General features: G+C 37.0%; 1 protein-coding gene across 2 annotated transcripts in view; it reads left to right on the forward strand.

Annotated features, from left to right (window-relative positions):
• CCDC91 (coiled-coil domain containing 91) overlaps positions 1–17,587 on the forward strand; it is a 110,301-nt gene extending 92,714 nt beyond the window's left edge. For both annotated transcript variants that reach the window (XM_054282149.1, XM_054282148.1), the window contains exon 13: positions 16,251–17,587. In XM_054282149.1, the coding sequence (XP_054138124.1) occupies positions 16,251–16,370 (120 nt within the window). In that variant the 3' untranslated portion in view covers positions 16,371–17,587. The remainder of the gene's footprint in view (positions 1–16,250) is intronic.
• Positions 17,588–18,783: the final 1,196 nt, after the last annotated feature.

The raw sequence follows: 18,783 nt of genomic DNA on the forward strand, positions 1-18,783 counted from the left end.
TCCTAATGTAGCTTTAAACCCAAGAGCTCAGATTCTTTGGGTGCTAATCTCATTTGGATTAGAAATTACTACTTTTGCTTTACTTAAATTACCTAATTTTTTTCAACTGTGCACATCCAGTATCTATTTTCTTTTAAGTAAATTTGCTCAATTATTTTATTTCTAATAAAGTAGATAGTTACACAACTGACATGATGATGAATGGAAATAAAATAAGAAACCCCTATACCTGCCTTTCAGAAAAGTACTTCATGTGAATGTGAAACTATTGCTTTGAAAGGCTTCTAAATTACTTACAAATGTCTTGAACAGAAAAGAGCTGTTCCCATATAGTACTACATTAACTTCAGTAACTAGACTGGTATTGCAGTTACTGCAGGTTATTACATCTAATATTCAGTTTTTTAAAATTTATGGTTGACTTTATGGTTCCAGCAGGAGTGCTGATGTGATTCCTGTTGAGGACTGATGTGCTTGCATGGTTTAAATGTGCCTGCTGCAACCATTTTTGGCTCTAGCTTAGAACTATCATAAGGATCCAGCGCTCTGCCCTCTTTCTAATTCTTTATTCCAGGGGTAGTACATCAAACACACAAATCTGCTGCTTTCAGACCTGAATCATGGAATCCCAATGGTTTGGTTTGGAAGGGACCTGGAAGGTCATGTTGGGCTCCAACCCCCCCACCATGGGCAGGGACACCTCTCACTGACCCAGAGCACCATCCAACCCTGCCTTGAACACTTCCAGGCATGGAGCATCCACAGATTCTCTGGGCCACCTGCTCCAGTATCCCACCACCCTCTGATTAAAGAAATCCATTCAGCCTGCAAATAACAGTGCAGGGTTTCTACACAATTCTGTTGGTTAAGCCATGGATTGACACCTACTTGGTCTCACTTTGTTATTCACACCGAGGGGCTGATTTTAAAGGTAAAGCTTGGAATTCACTTCATTTATTAGGTAGCAGGCTAGAGTATGTTGTATCTTATATTATTCAAGTTAACATTGTGTATTAGTGGAGGAACAAGTCCCTGTACCAATTCCTGGTGCACCCTTTCCTCTGTCTTCTTGGTAAATTGGCAGCTTCTTCAAATTCCCCACCCATGACAGGTAAATTATTGTTAATCCCTGGTCTGAGTCATGGGTACAATCTGCTTTCTGAGTCAGATCAATTTTCAACCCAGATTCACATCAGGGATTGAGTGTCTTAGAGCAGTGTTTATATTAGAAGCTCCATATATCCCTTGTAGATCCAGACTGCAATTTTTCCCACATTGGGGATAGTTCCTATGCATCATGAGACATCACAGAAACTGGGATTAGGATGGGCAGGGCTGACTATTCCCTTCTCAGGCAAGAGATCCCGATCCCTTACCTGGAACAGAGCCTGTACTTTACATTGCATCCCTTACTCCAGATCCATCTACATGGAGAGATTGCAGAAGGCTGGAGATTTGGGAGGGAGAGAGAGAGAGAGGGAAAAACTAATAGCTGGAGCAACACACTCTCACCTTGGACACAGTGTTTAGGAAAAGAATGTGGGAATACAAGAGATAACTTAAAGAGATGCTGGTAGGAGGTGTTCCAGTAACAGAGTTCTCATATTAGCATGTCATATCTCTGTGGATAGGAATTTATGTTACAAATTAGTGACTTCCAATTATTGATCCATTCCTGTTAAGTCACTTGCAAAATTGTGCATCAAAACCAGGGAATTTAGTTTTGAGCTCTTGTAGGTAAAGCTTATGCCCTTAACTGTGATATGTGTTACTGTTTTGCAAGTGTGTTTGATTTCAGGAGTCAAGCACAGCTTTCTTCTGAAGGTTTATTATTTGAAGACAAGTGCAAGTGGGAGAGGTTATGAAAATCAGTTTCTTTTATGTTATTAATCTCAAATGAGTGATTTTTTTGCCTTTTTTTTTATATAATACTTGCAATATTTTAATGTGCCTTAGAACAAAATAGGGTGTCATTACCATTCTTGTTGCTGAATGTTTGGCTTGGCATTTGATGCAAGGCCTCAATTGCAGGCTGACGTGCCAGCAGCTGAAGCTGAAAACAAGACTGCGGTGGGCAAACTCAAGATTTAATTTCAGAAAGAGTGTTTATATTTTCCCTGGGGCCCCATTAATGGGAGTCCAAACCCTAAACGTTACCACCAACACATTTTAACAGACCAGTTTCCCAGTTTTTAAAGTGTGTCACCTTGAGTATTTTCCTTTCAACTTTCCCCCCTTCTTCTGATTCTTAAAGAAAAGCAATGAAGTTGTATCATTTTGGGCTGAATTCATTTGGGAATTCAGTGTTGTGTTTGGGAAACATAAATTTCTGTGTAAAGCAACAAGAATTCAAAAATATTTAGTCCTATCTTGTGTTTGTGCATCAGCTGTTTTAACTCAGCTGCCGCAAGGTACCAGTGCAAAATTTTGTGTTACTGCTGAGATCACCCCCATCCAGTGTGTCCCAGGGGTCCCCACGGTGATGTCCTGAATCCACCTGGTGCCAGGACATCTGAACTTGTGACCAACAGGTCAGTGCAAATAGAGAGTCCTCTGGAGATGGGGTCACTGAGAGTTCCTCAGCTCAGTTTCCTGCTCCTTCAGCTGGGCCTGTTTTGTGGCTTTAATAGGATTAAAGAAACATTTACATTGATGTTTTAGGAGCGTTTTCACACTGCTCCTTTACCCAGCTCAAAGAGCAGCATAAATCCAAAGGATTAAGGCAGGGATTTATGGGATGTTGTAGTGTAAGATGAGTTTGGTGCACCTGGCTCTCCTTTTCTCCTCTGTGGATAAGGATCCTGGAGCAGTGTGATGTATCTGCAGGGGATACAGAGGTGAGCCTGGCATTTCTTCCTGAACTTTTAGGTCTGTGTAAGCTTTGAAATTATTGTTTCCAAATACTAAAAGGAAATTATAGTCTCCTGTGGAGGAATGTAGTATTTCTATCAATTGATATTAAAAGGAAATTATAGTCTCCTGTGGAGGAATGCAGTATTTCTATCGATTGATCCTATCAGGCATTTTTCTTCAGAGGACATTTTGGCATTTTTCTGCCACTTTTCAATAGCAAAACATAATGCATTCAAGAAAATGTTTGTTTTCCTGGAAATTACAGTGCTCTGGTTTTAACAAATGGAAAGGGGGAAAAAATACAATTCTATGCCACTTAGTTTCATTGAAATACAAAGAAAATTGTTAAATAACCAAAATTATAATTTCCAAACTCTTTGAGTGATCATTTATGCTGATGAAAGCGATTCAGTTGAAACTACATACATAGCCTATTGTAGGGTTTTCTGCAATTACTTCAGTGTAAAATTGCCAGAGTTTGAAATTCTTTTCTTAAGTTAAAACTGTTTCATATATCCTTTTATGCCACAGTGTATTAATCTACAAAGGCTGAGATTATGCCTGTACTCTTTAGTCAGGCGAGATTCCAGCTGAAACTGAAATCGAGTGGTGTTATTACTGAGAAAATACTGTGCTATCAAAGCCAAAAAGGGAAAAAAATAACAGGATGAATTATGATGTTCAGCAAGGAGATGACTGGACACTCCACTATTTCAAAGCTGCTCTTGTGATTGAGATGTATTGTGTTTTTAATCCAATGTGTATCATCTTAATTGCTGTAAGAGTAACTTTGGATTTGCTCTGCAAACACACAATTATTCATCTGGCTCTGTGGACGTGGAGTATTCACAGGAATAAAGGCTTGCAGTGTGCACTGTGCTAATATCACCCAGATCTGTCTGTCAGTGGTGTGGTTTTCTCATCATCAGGTGATTGGGCACCACCTGAGGTCCAGGGAAGGCAAGATCTGACACCCAGGGTCCCTCTGTTCTGCAAATATTTGATAAGAAGGCACAGGAGGCTCCCAAAATCTCTGTTGTCCATTAGGAAGGCTGTGTGTGACAGGAGGAAGCAAAGCATCCTTACACACCTCTGCCCCCCTGCAAGTGAGGCTCTCCTGTGTTATCTTGATCTTCCCTCAGTGTTAGAATTTCATGGTGTGCTTCTGGAAATGTGAGAATTGTAACCAGATCATCTGTTTGAAGATCGGTTGTTTTGTGTTCTCTATGGCTTTCTCAAAGTATGTTTTGCTATTGAGTAGAGAAAAAAATTCAAAGTTCTTTATTAGGTGTGTGTGGGATTAACCATTTTTAGTGCATCTTGTGACTCTTGTCCAGGGGCATTTTCAAGAGACATTTTGATTAACTAAGAGTAGGTAATTTAAAGAAAAAAAAAGAACAAGAACAACAAACCCCAGAAAAATCTGTGCATCCATGTGTGCAAATGAACATTAATATCTTGCTGTCCTAGTGAGAAAGTTAGGTCAGCTGAATTTTGAAGCTTAAACATTTAATATTCTATTAGACTGAGTAAGTGAATGTTTTGAGGAGGAGGAGGAGGACTTTGGGGACTTTTTTGTCATTCCTATGAAAATAAAACCTTAATTATTTGCTGTCTTTGTCTTTCAAATTCAGCCATATGCTTGTAACTATATTTGTTTTTCACTGTCATTTCTTGATTCAGAATTTATGAGAATGTACAACTAGGTATTTTTGTAACATAACAGCAGTTATAAATTTGATCTTTAGGTTGGTGCAATTTTTTTACATTGCTTTGTACTAGATGGAAAGTTTAATCATTTCAATATGATCACTTGGATTAATTAAAGCTAAGAATATCATCTGCAGTTTTATTTTCTTAGTCATAGGTCAACTTCTTGGCTTTTTCCAAGTCCCTGCTGTACCATTCTTTTAGCACCAAGGGGATCCTAAAGAGTTTTAGAAAGTTAATGATGACCGTGCTCAGCAAAGGGTTTTTGGCATGCACCTGCAGGGCTGTCACACTGCAGAAGAGAGGAGGCAATTGTTCCACTCTGATTGATTCTATTATGAGTGCAGAGATCAGAAGTTGGGTCACTGTCTCTTCCATCCCTAGATTTTTGTGATACCAGTTTAATTACACTGGAATTGAGGCCCAAAGAGGCAAGGACAGAAGACAGAAGCCCCATTTCCCCATTGTTTCCATGACATGCAGGGGCAGTTTTGTGGTCTCTGTGTTTGTGTTGCAAAGATCCAGAAATCACAGTCATTTTAACGAGGTGTTCTGTGGAATTTCTCTGTCCGTGTACCAGGATGGGATAAGCCCAGAGTCCTTGCAGAACCACTACAAAGTCACACTATTTGGCAAATTGTCTTGGCTGTAGAGTTTTGAGGGCAAATTTTTGTTTTCTCTTGTTCACTGCACAAGTAAAATGAGTAGATAACTTTGTGTATAAGGATGGTTTATTCTGTTTTGAGCTGTGTTTGCCTACAGCTGAGGAATATTTCTAGTTCAGGGTTTGTTTGGGGTTTTTGTGCTGCTTCTCATTTACACCCAAGTCATTTTATGTGGAGATACTTGAACCTTAGTAGTTTTATCTGCTTACTCTTTTAGCTGGGGAATTATTTGAGACTTTTTGTAGTTGGTCATATGCAGGAAAATTCAGAGTATTTTTACCCCAAATTTTGCAGCTTCTTTGCTCTTTTTTTTTCTAGTTATGTTTTTGCTGTTTTTATCCTTCTATGGAACTCAGATTTTTAAAAAGTAAATGGACAAGTTGGCCTTACCATATGTGTTTTGATGAATCTTTCCTATAATTATTTCCTGCAATTAGATTCCTGCAGCAAAGCCTGTAGCAAACTTTGAGACTTAATTGAGTTGTCTGTGAAGTTAGAGAAACGTGTAAAGAAATAAATTTTCTGACCTACAGCAATAGCAAGATTGGATAGGCAAAGCAAAGGGATGTGGTTTCCTGTTTACTTTTTGCATTCAGATATTTACCTGTGTGTTAGAAATTCAGCAAGATGCTTCAATGAATTATAGTTATAAGTATATATGTTATTTTTCTGCTTTGGCTGTAGGCTACTGACTCATATAATTTGGACAAGTATATTTTTCTCTCCCTTAATCTTTCCCCCCGCCTCACCCTGCTAAGCAACAGTTTCTTCTGTTTTGTTTTGGGTTTTTTTTTTTTTTTTTTTTTTACTAATGTGAAATATGATATTGCTGATGTGAAAAACTGCTGTTCTGTTTGTGGCTGTATGTAGAAGAGGTTTTACAGCAACTTCTGTGAGCTAGAGAGAAGTTTGATAAGAGGATCCACGTTTACCCCTGAAAGAATTTTCTACCAAGGTCATTGACATAGAAACCAAGAAAGAAAGAAGGAAAAATAAGAGAAATCTGCAACTGTCTATTCCAACAATCACTTTGTTGGTCTTTCCTGATCAATGAGTAAAATGTAAACTTGGGAGTTCTGTAGGAATGTATAAAAAGCATGCATGCTATAATAAAACAGTGTTTGAAGCCTTCTGAAAATGGAGCGTTGCTTTGTATTGTGACCATCTCACCTACAGCAATTGTATGTTCTGGGTGTAATTTCTCAGCAAAGCCTCGACACAAATTTGCATCTGGAAAAGCAGCAGAACAGCCAGGCAGGTAGCCAGAGGAAACTGCTTTGGGCAATGCACTCTATCCCTGCTGTTGAGGAGTCTGCACTGGCTGGCAGCTGCAGGAAGGATTTGGAGCAGCATGGAGCAGAAAACCTGCAGATTGTTGTGTCCTGCTGGTTATTTCTCCCTCCTTTTTAGAATGTCCTGCCTGTGGTGTTGTAAGTGCTGACGTGCTGAGAGCCTGGGTACTCTGTCTGAGTGTGTTTTGAAACAAGGAGGGCTTGCCTTTGATGACAGTGATGCAGCTGCAGCTTTATGAGCTGTTTTGCCAGCAGCTGCCCTGAATTTTGCTGCAGTAGCTTGGCTTCAAACTCCAAACTGAGTTTTCCAGTAAAATGTTACTGTCAGTAAAAAACATTGTGTTCAATCTTCTCGATACTGAAGAAGTCCAGTAGTAAATGCGGGCTCAAAAATTTCTGTCTGAATAGTAGGACATTATTTTATATTCATAATTACTTATGCAAATGCCTGTATATTGCCACAGATTTAATGCTAAATTTATCACAGATCTGCTGCAGACTCTTTTTCCTCATCTAATTTCTTTGTGTGAATCCATCATCTGTAGCTTATAGTGGTAATTTTAGAAAGATACCTGTATTTCATGTGGTACCACCTTTGCCCATGACTTCTAGAATGTCCTGTTTCATCCTGTCATATCTTAAAGTTTCATTGAAATGGAAACCTGGCTGTTAAATCAAGTGTTCCTCAGAACCAAGAGGTGAGATTTTTCTGCTTCTGCTGCTATTTACCAAACTCCAGTGTGTTGTTAGGGGACACTTTGCTTTAGAGGTTGTGGCAGATAGTGTCAAAAGTTGCACAGGAACCTTCAGATAATCATGATGCAACTGCAGTTCCCTTGATATCTAGGTAGATTAATTACAGCCTGACTCATGATGTTATTTGTAGCTTCAGCTTTCCATATAACACAGGTTTTTCACCTCCCAGCCTAAAGCAGTGATTCTCTGCCATGTGTGTTATCACCCACCTGTTACCCTTCTTAGGGGCAAGGAAGTTTTGCTTCTGCTGAGCCTTCTGTTCATGAAGGATTATATTAGATAGAGATGTTTAGAAAGCGCCCATGGCAATGGAGTAGCAGTCATACAACTGTGGTTTCACAGCCATGCACATTATTAGGGTATTTTTTTCCAATTTGGATGCACTGCAAACACTTATGATACAATGATTATGTCTGTTTTACGTACTTATTCATAGATAATGCAAAATACATATTCACAGTAACAAAAAATATTGTTCTGATTAATGCCTGTGTCTGCTGTTTGCTTTTCAGTTAGGCTTAATTAATCCAGTTCTGTAGCTATCATCTGGGTACTGTAAGGCAATTCTGTGAGCATGACTCAACATGAGCCCATCAGATAACATTTTTTTATTTGGCTGGATAACAATAGAAATTTTTATGTGTAGGAAGATTGTTGCTGCTTTTAACCAAGTGTGGTTACATGTGGATTAATTTGGAACACGTTTGCATTCTGACAAATGAAACAGATCTTTGATAGCAGATCCATCACCCAGCCCTGCACTCAGGGCTTTTCAGGAAGCACAGTCTGATAGTCTTCAGGCATTTTCCTGGAAAGGTGGCAATTTGGGTTTATGAAGCTCCACAGAAGCCCTGTGTAATCTCTGCCAAGTCATTTGTAGCTGTATTAAATCAGGATGTGATAGTGCCCAAGACTGATTTGGTTACTTAAAACAGTTGGAGATTAGGAGAAAACTATTAAGGACTTCTACATTCTGTGAGCACTCAGGCTCTGACAAGCCTGGATAGAAATCAGTCTGAGTCACTTATAAATCCTTTATTTAGGTGCTGTTGTAAAGCTCTAGTTCTCTTTTTTCATATCAGAGGAAGTGATCTGATGAATTTGGCCACATGGCGGTTAGCCTGCTGCTCGTGCCTGCCCTGTGGAGACTCTAATCCATTGTGTTTCAGAAGCTGTGTAGGCATCTGCCAGGGCCAAATATCAACTATTTGTCAGTCAGAGATTTTGAAGACACTGTTTGCAAGTGTTTCTGTATGTTTGTTTTAATAATCTTGAATCTGTGACTTAAAACCACAACAATCAGATTGCTGGACCAATCAGCAATTATAGTAGCAATTATGGTAACTCCTTTTTTATTGTATGGCAATAGTCTATAAATAATCTTTAGAAAAGAACAAACCCCATGTTTGTAACCTGTTAAGTAGGTAGATCACTGCAGAGATGTCTCATGTGCTAATGCACATAAATATTCATTATTATTTCGGTGGGCTTAGAAAATGCCTATTATTCACCTTCTACAGTAGTCTGAGCAGATGCTGCAATGGTTTTTAGTTCTTTTTGCACTTGATCTAATTTCCTTGATTGAAAGCAAATTTCTTTCTTGTATTTACATGAAGAAAAGTTAGTATTTTCTTACATTCCTGGGCCCAGCTGGGAGACAGTGGAGTTTCTGAGAGGTTTGACAGGCTGTTTTCCCACCACCTTCAGCAAACTAGGCAAATCTGTTTTAAAGATGTGTCCAACATATGGTATTATTTTAATGATCAAATTCCGAGCATAAAATCCTTAAGGTTTAGAAGGTGCAGCATTATTTATTTAAAGGGGGGAAAAAACCCAAACATTTTCACATGGCAATATAATTTATTAAACATCACTCTTTCCTAGAGGTTCTCTTGAACACTGATGACTTTCTAATGTGGAGGAGATAATGTATAAATTACAGCCATGAAGAACCTTGTTTTTATATACTTAGTAAGTGTTATCAATAGTAGAAATTCACAGGTGGACAGACAAAAATGTCCTGTCCTGGGATTAACTCTAAAATAAGCTCTGCTGCACATATGTACCATATGGATCTGTTTTCCTTCTCATCCATTATAGAAATGAGAGGAAGTAGTTCATTGTTTCCTCATCCAACTCTCAGATTTGCAGGTTCCTCAAGGTAGTAATTTTTCTATATGATCTGTTTAGTGTGCTAGGGAATTTTTTCAAAGCCTTCTGTTCAATCTGTGGGGAGAAGTTCATGTTAGTGCACTGAAAAGGAGTTCTGAAACCATAGTTTTACTAGAAAATATCAGCATGTGGCTGAATTTCTGAATTTCCTCAGAACCTTTCATGTCAGGCTCAGTCACTGGAGTGGGTTAATTGTGGTGGGGAGAAAATCCCAAACAAAACCTGTCTATATATCATAAAAATTGGACAAAGCAAAGCCTTTGTCTTCGAATTTTCCTCAAAGAGGAGAATTGACCAATCAAGCAGTGAAAAGACACTGATGAGTGTTTAATTACACTGCAAGGGTCTGTTGGACTGTGTTTGTTGGCCAATATCCAGTACAGTGGAATCTTAGCACTAAGGTGCAGTAGTGCTTTTCTCCATCCATTGGGCCAGCAGGAGCCTGCAAAAGTTAATGTTTTGATCATACATGAAAAGCCATCATTTTTCCAAAAATACTTTGTCTCTAAAAATATTCAGAAATTATCACATATTTAAAATGCAACCATTTATTCACTTAGAATTGAAGTTCAGACCATTGTTCAGAAAGATCATAACTGCAATTTATAGCTCAGACTAATGCCAAAATCAATTAAAAATAATTACCTATTGTTAGGTAATTATTGTTAGGTACAGATGTACAGGTGATTAGGAGAAGCAGAAATACCTAAAGGCAAATTCAGTTGCAACATCAGTGGTTGACTCCAAGCAAGAAGTTGTGTTACATCTGCATTCCCCGCTCCAGATGCAACCCAGAGTGTTTTGAACTTGTTGTCATTGTCAAGCAAGTCCTTTCACAGAGGAGGAAGTGCCGCTAACAACATTTTTTAATAAATTATTTATATACATGAACAAATCAAGCATCACTATAATTTCTGCCTTATACTTAAGTAATGTATATTCCCGATTCCACTGATTTCAAAGGGACTTAAATTTGTTCCTCCAGTCCTTAATAAGTAAGTATAGAAGTATTTAGAAAAGCAATCTGTCATCATCAGCACTTTTTACTGGTGTTCTGCTCTCCATGGACACATCCATCTAATTGTTGATCAAGCAGTGCTAAGTCAGAATTATAGAATAAAATGAAAAATTATTCCAGAGTCTTTTCAAGTAATAATAGGAATTGTTAGTTTAGTCCTATAATAATTTTTTTACTGAAAGATGTTTCTCAAAATTATAAAAAACCATAATCTGAAGTATGCCTGTCATCATTCTTCAATTTCTATTTTCTTTTTTTAGAGAAAAAAATTTTAATTAGTAAAGTTATATAATACAAAACCATACAGACTAATAGCAAATGGAAATCAGGTTTTTTGCAAACAGCAAACAGACAAAGCTTTAGTATATTTATCAGCAATAAAAATACCTAGAGAAATTAAGACTAAATTAACTAGGACAAACTATTTTACCAATTATTTAAACAAAGCTTCAATTGTTTTACCTCTGGTGTCAAAATGTCCCCTTTCTATTGAACATTCATCAGAGAGGGGACAGGAAAAATATAAGAATGCTTCTACTGCAAGTTCTTTGGAAAAGATGAAATTATGCCAGACTGATGTCTATGAATAATAACCTGTGGTTAATAAATATTTAACTTCAAAGAAATGCCTTGGTGATTAATCCTATTCAAGAGCCAACCAGCAGCTACTTGTAAACACTAAATAAATGAAAATCCTTATTATCAGTCCCTTAATTCCACCTTCAGAGCCCATTCTATTCACACACCCATCTCTATGTTTTCAAGTCTCCAAAACATTCATTTTGCATTGGAAATTTCTCTGTCTTTGCATGAACAGGATTTTCTTTGAGTAACAAGGATACTTTTGAGGATTTTAAGTCTTCCTCCACTGCCTCTTCCTCCTGAATGGATGAACATAAGTGTAAATATCAGTGCTGGAATAGTTTCTTAATGAACTTCTTTGCATTTTTCCTGGAAAAATAACAGGACTCAAAAACTTATTTTTGATTTTATGCTCTTAGGGAAATTGCTCTGCTTCATTACAATATGATGGCATTATTTTTTATTTATTTTATGTGTGATCAACTACAAAGACACCAATAGTAAAAGTACAATTAAAAGCTTTCTTGCTCAACATCTTTGCTCTTCTTTTTTTAATCTTTGATCATTGCATTTGCTGAATTTCATTATAAAAAGAAGATTGCAGTTTTTACTCATGTTAGTATCACAGAGCCAGTTTAGTGAGCTACTGCTACTGAATACATTAATCCTCTAATTGTCATTTGAAGTACAGGTAAATTTTTCAATATGTGTTTGAATAAATTCCTACAGCTGGAAATACATTTGATATTTGGAAGTTGTGTTATCTTAAAGATAATTTTGAAAAATAAACTTTTAAACTTTCATATTTATACAGACAGGAAAACTGAAGAGCCATATTTAACATTAATTTTGTTTTCTTCACTTTTCTGGGTGAACTTCAGGCCATAGTGAGATTTATAAGAAAATATACCTTTACTGGTGGTGAGATCAGAATTTAATCTCATATCTTTCAGTGCGTAACCTAAATTTGTATTTTCCATGTGCTATTTTGTTAGTTACTAGAATGGGAGAGCATTATTCTGACATACAGCAATTATTTATAGAGTTCTGACTGAGTTTCTCCTCTAGTAATTTGAGGTGTTTAAAAAGTTGGTATTTCTTAGAGGAAGATGAGTGCCATGAAAACAAACCTATTTGCAAGTAGTTATTGCAAGGGAAAGGGATGAAGGATGTGCATGCTCAGTTTTTTGTGTAAGAAACAAATTTCTACTTCAGGTGTCACTCATGTAGACTTTTTTCCCGTTTCACAGAGAATTTGAAAGGTAAGGTAAATCTAGGAAAATGTAGAGCTAAGAATGGTGGTTAACTGTGGTTTGGTTTGAGCTATGGGTGGCTGAAGTGATGCAGAGGAACTTAAAGTGATGGGTTGGCTTAAAGTGAAATAGAGCAGGCTGGGGTAGAAGCATTCTCCTGGTGGTAAAAAAGTGCCTTTTATTTTTCTTTTTTTTTTTTTTTCCATTTCTCAAATCCAATTCTTGCATCTGCTCAGGAGTTCTGCTGGGGTTTGTGCCTTCAGGTCGTGCCTTGCATGGCCCCAGGCACATCATCCTGTGACTGGGGTGAGACCCACATCTGAGGGTGTCTCATCCAGGCACCTTTGCCCAGAAGCAGTGTGGAAATGCTCTTAGATCTGAGAAGTGGACTGAGGCTTTAAAGAGAGGGGAACAAACAGCACTGAGTGTGTTGGATGGTCCTGCAAGACTCTGGTCATTTTTGGTAAATGAAATGTCTGAAGGATAGTGGGAATTTAAGGAGTGGAATTCAAGGAGTGTTTTTTTTCCAAATCCCATATATCCACTTTCTCAGCAGGATCCATACTAGTGCCTAGAGAGACAACCTCTGGTTCTTAAGGAAAAAAAAAAATCTCTACAGAATTAAAATACACTGTTGGGTAGCTTAAAATGATGACGTTCTGGAACACTAAAGCTTTGAGCAAATTAAAGCTCCACCAACTAGACACAGTCTAAATAGTTTGGGAACTTTGAACTAATAGATTTCATAGAGTGAGAGAGAAATATTGACTAGCAATGACAACAGTGACAGTATGGTGTAGGAAAATGCCCTTTCTTGGCAGATCTGAAACAACTTGATGCATAGAATCAGAACAATTGGTTTGGTTTGGTTGTGTGAATGCTCCAGCCCAAATATGTTATTTATACCAATTACATTTGCATAAAAGTCGCATTTGAATTTGCCAGATGTCTGTTTATGTTTGTTTAAATCATGAGGTCATTCCATGAAAGGAGCAGGACCTAAAAACACAGAAAGACTGTTAGGAAAAGTGAGATTTAAAATATCTTATAAATTTTCCCATTTTGTGGTGTATTATGCAAGCAGGAGCACGGCAATGTAGAGGCACTCTTCAAGAAGGCTGTGTCCATTGCTAACAGTTCATTAAACAATATATTATATAAAAAGCTTCATTTGTTTCTATTTCCCAGCCAAGCCAATTTTCCCATTAACAAGCATGTTCTACTTTTGAATACATTCAAATGTACCATTTTCAAAGACTGCATCATTTCTTCTCTTTTTGTATTATGTGAAGATCCCAAGTCTTTCTGGTTTGTTTTGTCATTTACTGTAGCCTTGAAGATTTTTAGAATGCCCTGCTCAAGGCAATGCATATTCATAAACTGAGCAAACAAGGGGGAACTGAATTCTCAAGTTTTATGTTATTGATTTACATAAATGTTTAACAAGCAATAAACTTTTCTTATGCACAAATGGAAACTACCAACTAACCACTTGAGTTCAACAAAGGCTCCTCAAATGTGTACTTAAATTCATTTGAGACTTTTAAAATCTTGCTCAAGCCTGAAGAAATTCTGGTTTCTTCATGCTGCAGCCAATCACTACACACATTAAACATTTACTTTAGTACTTGGTGAAATAAATTTAATCCTATACAATTTGAGATTGCAGCCTTGGTGAAGAAATTGAACAGCAGCATATCAGAACACACATCTGGTGAGCTACTCTGGTCCCTTTAAAGCAGAATTCGCAAGGAAAGGCTGCATGGAAAGAAAATGGAGAGTTTAGCCGAGGCTCATGGTCAAAGCTCAATAAAGAATTGTCTAGGAGTATAATGATATAACATGCAATAAAAGGAAACCACCAAAATTCAGTTTCATGCTGAGCTTCTCCAACTGATATACCTGCTAGAAGCAAGAGAATCTGATGACCTCATGTGAGAATTATATTAATTAGAGAAAGAGGTATCTCATGTTCTTTATTAACATGCAACAAGTGATATTATGTGAACTGTGCTGTATCTGCCCATTCATTCCCCAAAGAAATTTGGATCACAAGCACAAAAACATATCTGCAAGCTTCCCCAAGCAAAATATTTTGGTCCAGAAGATACAGAGGAGGCAAGATACTTTTCAAATCAGAGAAAATGCACCAGCACAACAGAGTGGGGTTTTTTTGTTCCATTGTTCCACAACTCTTCCAGATACAGCTTCTTTAGAGACTAGTTCGCTGTTTCTTCCATTTTCGTGTCAGTAGCAGCTGTTAGTTGAATATATGAAGAACAGACTTTTTTTACATTTATTTGAAGTAGATCTGCTTTAAAATCTGCTGTAAATCAGCGGGGCAGGTTCTCATCAGGCTGTGTATGGAGCCCTCATGCCTGCTTTTGCAGAGAGATGCAGAATTTTGAGCAGCAGAAGCAGAAACACAGGCGGACCAGGTGGGATGGGGCTCTGAGCAACCTGGTCCAGTGGGAGCTGCCCCTGCCCATGGCAGGGGATTGGAGCTGGATGATCTTTAAAGTCCTTTCCAACCCAAACCATCCTGTGATTCTGTGCTTCTATTACTGAAGGATAGTTTTATGATTGTGTGGTGTTTAGAAAATGCTTGTGTTTTCTGCTGGTGGCTAGATTTGATAGATTTGATACATTCATCTCTGTTGAAACAAATTGCCAGAATATTCTAAGTACCCAGTTTTGCATAAATTAGAGGAACTTGTGGAGCAGAAAAGCACAGGGTCATAAAAACGTTTCCCTTTGTGTATTAAATCACAGTGCTGCAACTTTTTCCTGAGAGCATTTGCAAAGTGAAGTGGGAAGCTGTCACTATCCTTGCCTTGCATTCTGTGTTGATGTTTTTAAGAAAAGGTTATCTGTTATAAAACAAAATGGACATTCAAGTGACTGCTAGAGCAATTAACTGGACTGCTGATTGATTAACAGATCAGTTTTTGTTGAAAACTGTAATTAAAGCTGTGGGCCCGAAGTATTTGAGTCAGGATGCATTTTTTCAAAAACCTTCCATTATCCACTGCATGTGAACCTGTGCACAATAATCTGGTAGAAGTGCTGACTTCTTCAAAATTCCATTACTTCCTTTCCCTTGAGGGACATCATTTTTATGCCATATTAACCTTGTACCACTACTTTTCAGTCTCACCCTGTGTTGTCATTATATGGGTGTTTAGTTGAATTTGGGCTGATTAAAGAATAGTCACATTGAAAACGTCTCTCAGTTGTGATAATATTTGTTTGACATCTGAACTTCAACATTCAAATGGAAGGAATTTTGCAGTGCATTTTATTCATTAATTGATGTTTAAAAAATTCAAATGCTTTTCAGTAAACCATATTTTTGTCATTTATATTATAAACTCTGCCAAATCTTGCTATGGTGCTCTTGTCTTTTTTGGTGGGGAAGATTGTCTATACAGCAAAGATATATTTATATATATATATAGTTCACATTGCTTGGCATTAGGGGATAAAATGTAGGAACAAGCAAAGTAAATAGCAAGTATGTTGAATTTTTCCTCTGGGAACTACTTTAATATGCTGCCATTTAAATTACAAGTAGGCTTTGAAATTTTGAATGTGCAGTCATATGTAGTGATCACTTTAAACCCAAAGCAGTGTTTCTATAAAAGCAACAGCTGTAATTTCCATGGAGATTTACCTAGCATGGCAGTTAGGCTGTTTAGCATTCTCAAATAGATTGTGTGGAATTTGTCAGCTTTTAAGTTACTTTTAGCCTTGTGTACATTTTATTTTGGAGAAACTCAAATACTTCATTGAAAAGTTTTTATTAAATGATACACATTGAAATTATTTAGGTACTTTAGTTGTTGAATGTTTGTTGTTTAATATGGTTGATTTTTTGCTTACAAACCCTGGCATTTATTTTCAGGTTTTCTTAAAGTTAATTAATCTTTTTTTTCTTTTATTTCAACAGCTTGATGAAGTTGTCCGTCAGAGAAATCTGCATAGTTTGGAACTTTTCCTTTCATGTGCACAGAAGCAGTTAAATGTTTTATTAAAGGAAGAGCCAACCCCAGCAGAAAACAGAGACTGACATTCTCAGAGCTGATGATACAGTGTGATTTGTGAAGCTGCAAATCTCCATCTAGCAAATGATGACTGTATTCCAATCTTTTTGGATTGTATCATTGAGTCAAGATTGATCTGAAATTCTTGATAGAAATGTTTGTGGATCATGTTCTTCTATTTATTTATTTATTTTACTACTATTATCAGATAGCAAATATGAGAGGGAAAAAAAATCCTTGGAAAAAATTAGTTTTTTTAGGATTTGTTTTATTTAGGATTTTGCTTTCATTATATTTTCTAGTAGCCCATGTCAAAAGTTTCCGTGTTATGTCTGAAATTTTAACATTTCCCTGTTATGTCTGTTTTAAATTTGGCACCATGTGTTAATGTGATTCACTGTTATTTTTTTTTAAAAATTGGAGACAAACATTTAGTTGATTATAGGTACAAATCCATCTCTATTTCTAAAATATCTTACCCAAGTCCATTGCCTCAGGTGAACCTGAGTAGCTTATTATTTCTTACTGCTTTTGATGTAGAACAGAAGAATCAATACTGAAACATAAGAGTGCAGTCAGGCATTTTTAAGGTAATTTATAAACAAATCCAGCTCTAGGAACAGAAAAATTTAAAAACTAAACAGTCTATCTGTTTAGGGTAGCATTAAACATTACCATGACCAATGTATAGTATGTAATTTATTTCTGTTTTACAGAGCTAGTTCAACTCCAAAAGTCATTTTTCTCATGAAATTACGATTAATGTGACTGACCTCAGTTTCAGGAAGAAGATATATGTAATTATGTGGAGACTGATACTGCACTGCCTCAGTGGAATTTCTGACACAACAAGGAGTGCAGCCTGCTGACCTCACATGCCCTTTCTGAGCGCATCCAAGGAAGTAGAAAAATTCCCCACTGACATTACTGGACTTTGGAACACTCATAGGACTTTTCCAGTCCTGCTAACAGCAGATGGAATGGAATTTCTGTGCCTACACTCTATTGATTGTAGAACTGGGGCCTTAGCTGTAAAGGAGCTCTGAATGAAGTAAAGGAAAGTAAGTGTTCATGATTAGGTACATAAATAAAGAATGATCTCTCTTACAGTGAGCTTATGGACATTTTTTAAGTGTGGTTCTTCTTCTTTGGAGGTGTTTTGGGATTTTTTGTTAAGCTGATTTTTTTTTTCATCAGCACTTTTCATAAATTGCTTTCTTGTAGTAATAAGGAACACCAAATGGTTGCACATGTATGAAATATGTACTGCAGAATGTTAAGGTTTGTATTTAAATCTTTTTCTGTGATTCATTTTTGTAGTCAAACCCGAAGGTTTTGTCTTTTGTATACACAAAGGTTCACTGAAGAAGTAAACAGTGCTGGTTTTACTAGATGATCACCTTACCCTGCAAATGGATTACAATCCAGTCTTCTCTTTGATACTTGATTGACTGATCAGTTTGCATTATTTTCTGACAAGAAAATCCTGTAGTGTTAGAATTGCCTCATTTCCTGTTCCTAAACCAGTGAAATTTTTTTCTCTGTGACTGCACCAAAGATGACATAGATGTCCCCATGGGATTTTTTGAATGCCAAGGTCCTGTAGAAGGAAATTGATTGACTAGTGCTTTCTCCCAGTGTCTGTTTAGTTGTGGAAACGTGGTATGGGCAGATTCCTAAATGAACTTTTTGGTTTTGTTGTAGACCTGTACATGAAACAATATTCCTTTTTTACTAAAGACATCCAAGTGTTCCCCTTCAAACCCAGAGCCTGTTAATCAGCCTTTTCCTAATTCGGAGATATTTGTATTCTGACTTGCAACACTGTGTAAAATCACTTTTTGAAGAAGCTTATGATTGGAGTCAGTAAGATTTCACTGGCAACTGTGGTGCATCTTTCCCATTAGGTCATATGTTATTTAATTTCAGCTCTTGAATATTGTGATGGTCACACAGAACTGTACATATTTTTTCCTTACCTCTGACAGTTTTAGTCCTTTTTTCTTCCTCTCTATCCTGCAAGCAAAGTTACAGACTAGACCACGTATCCACTGTGAACCCGCTCTCTTTCAGTTTAAAGCCAGGAGCAAGTTTGCAAAATCCAACCTTTTTTTAAAATTATTTTTTATTCCTACATATAGACTGGAGAATGACAAAAAAGAGAAAATACATGTGTCTGTGGGGTAGAACTTCATCTGCCTCTGAGGCCTGGCATGTAGTAGTAAATATTGGCAAGTACCATATTGGTACTGGGAGGAACAAGAAACCCTGGAACTAATCCTCAGAATCAAAATGCAAGAACTAAAACATCAACAAAGCTCAAATAATAAACATTTTCTCTTTATGGTCATATACTTCATATTAGAAATAAACAATAAATCTTTTTATATAAAGACATGTTGGACAGTTTGTGTTAGAAGTGACTTAAAAAGCAGGGCA

The sequence above is a fragment of the Melozone crissalis genome, unplaced genomic scaffold, assembly GCF_028551555.1.
Source record: "Melozone crissalis strain CALT ecotype California unplaced genomic scaffold, PUWL_Pcris_2 ptg000033l_1, whole genome shotgun sequence".
In the NCBI taxonomy this organism is placed as follows: domain Eukaryota; kingdom Metazoa; phylum Chordata; class Aves; order Passeriformes; family Passerellidae; genus Melozone; species Melozone crissalis.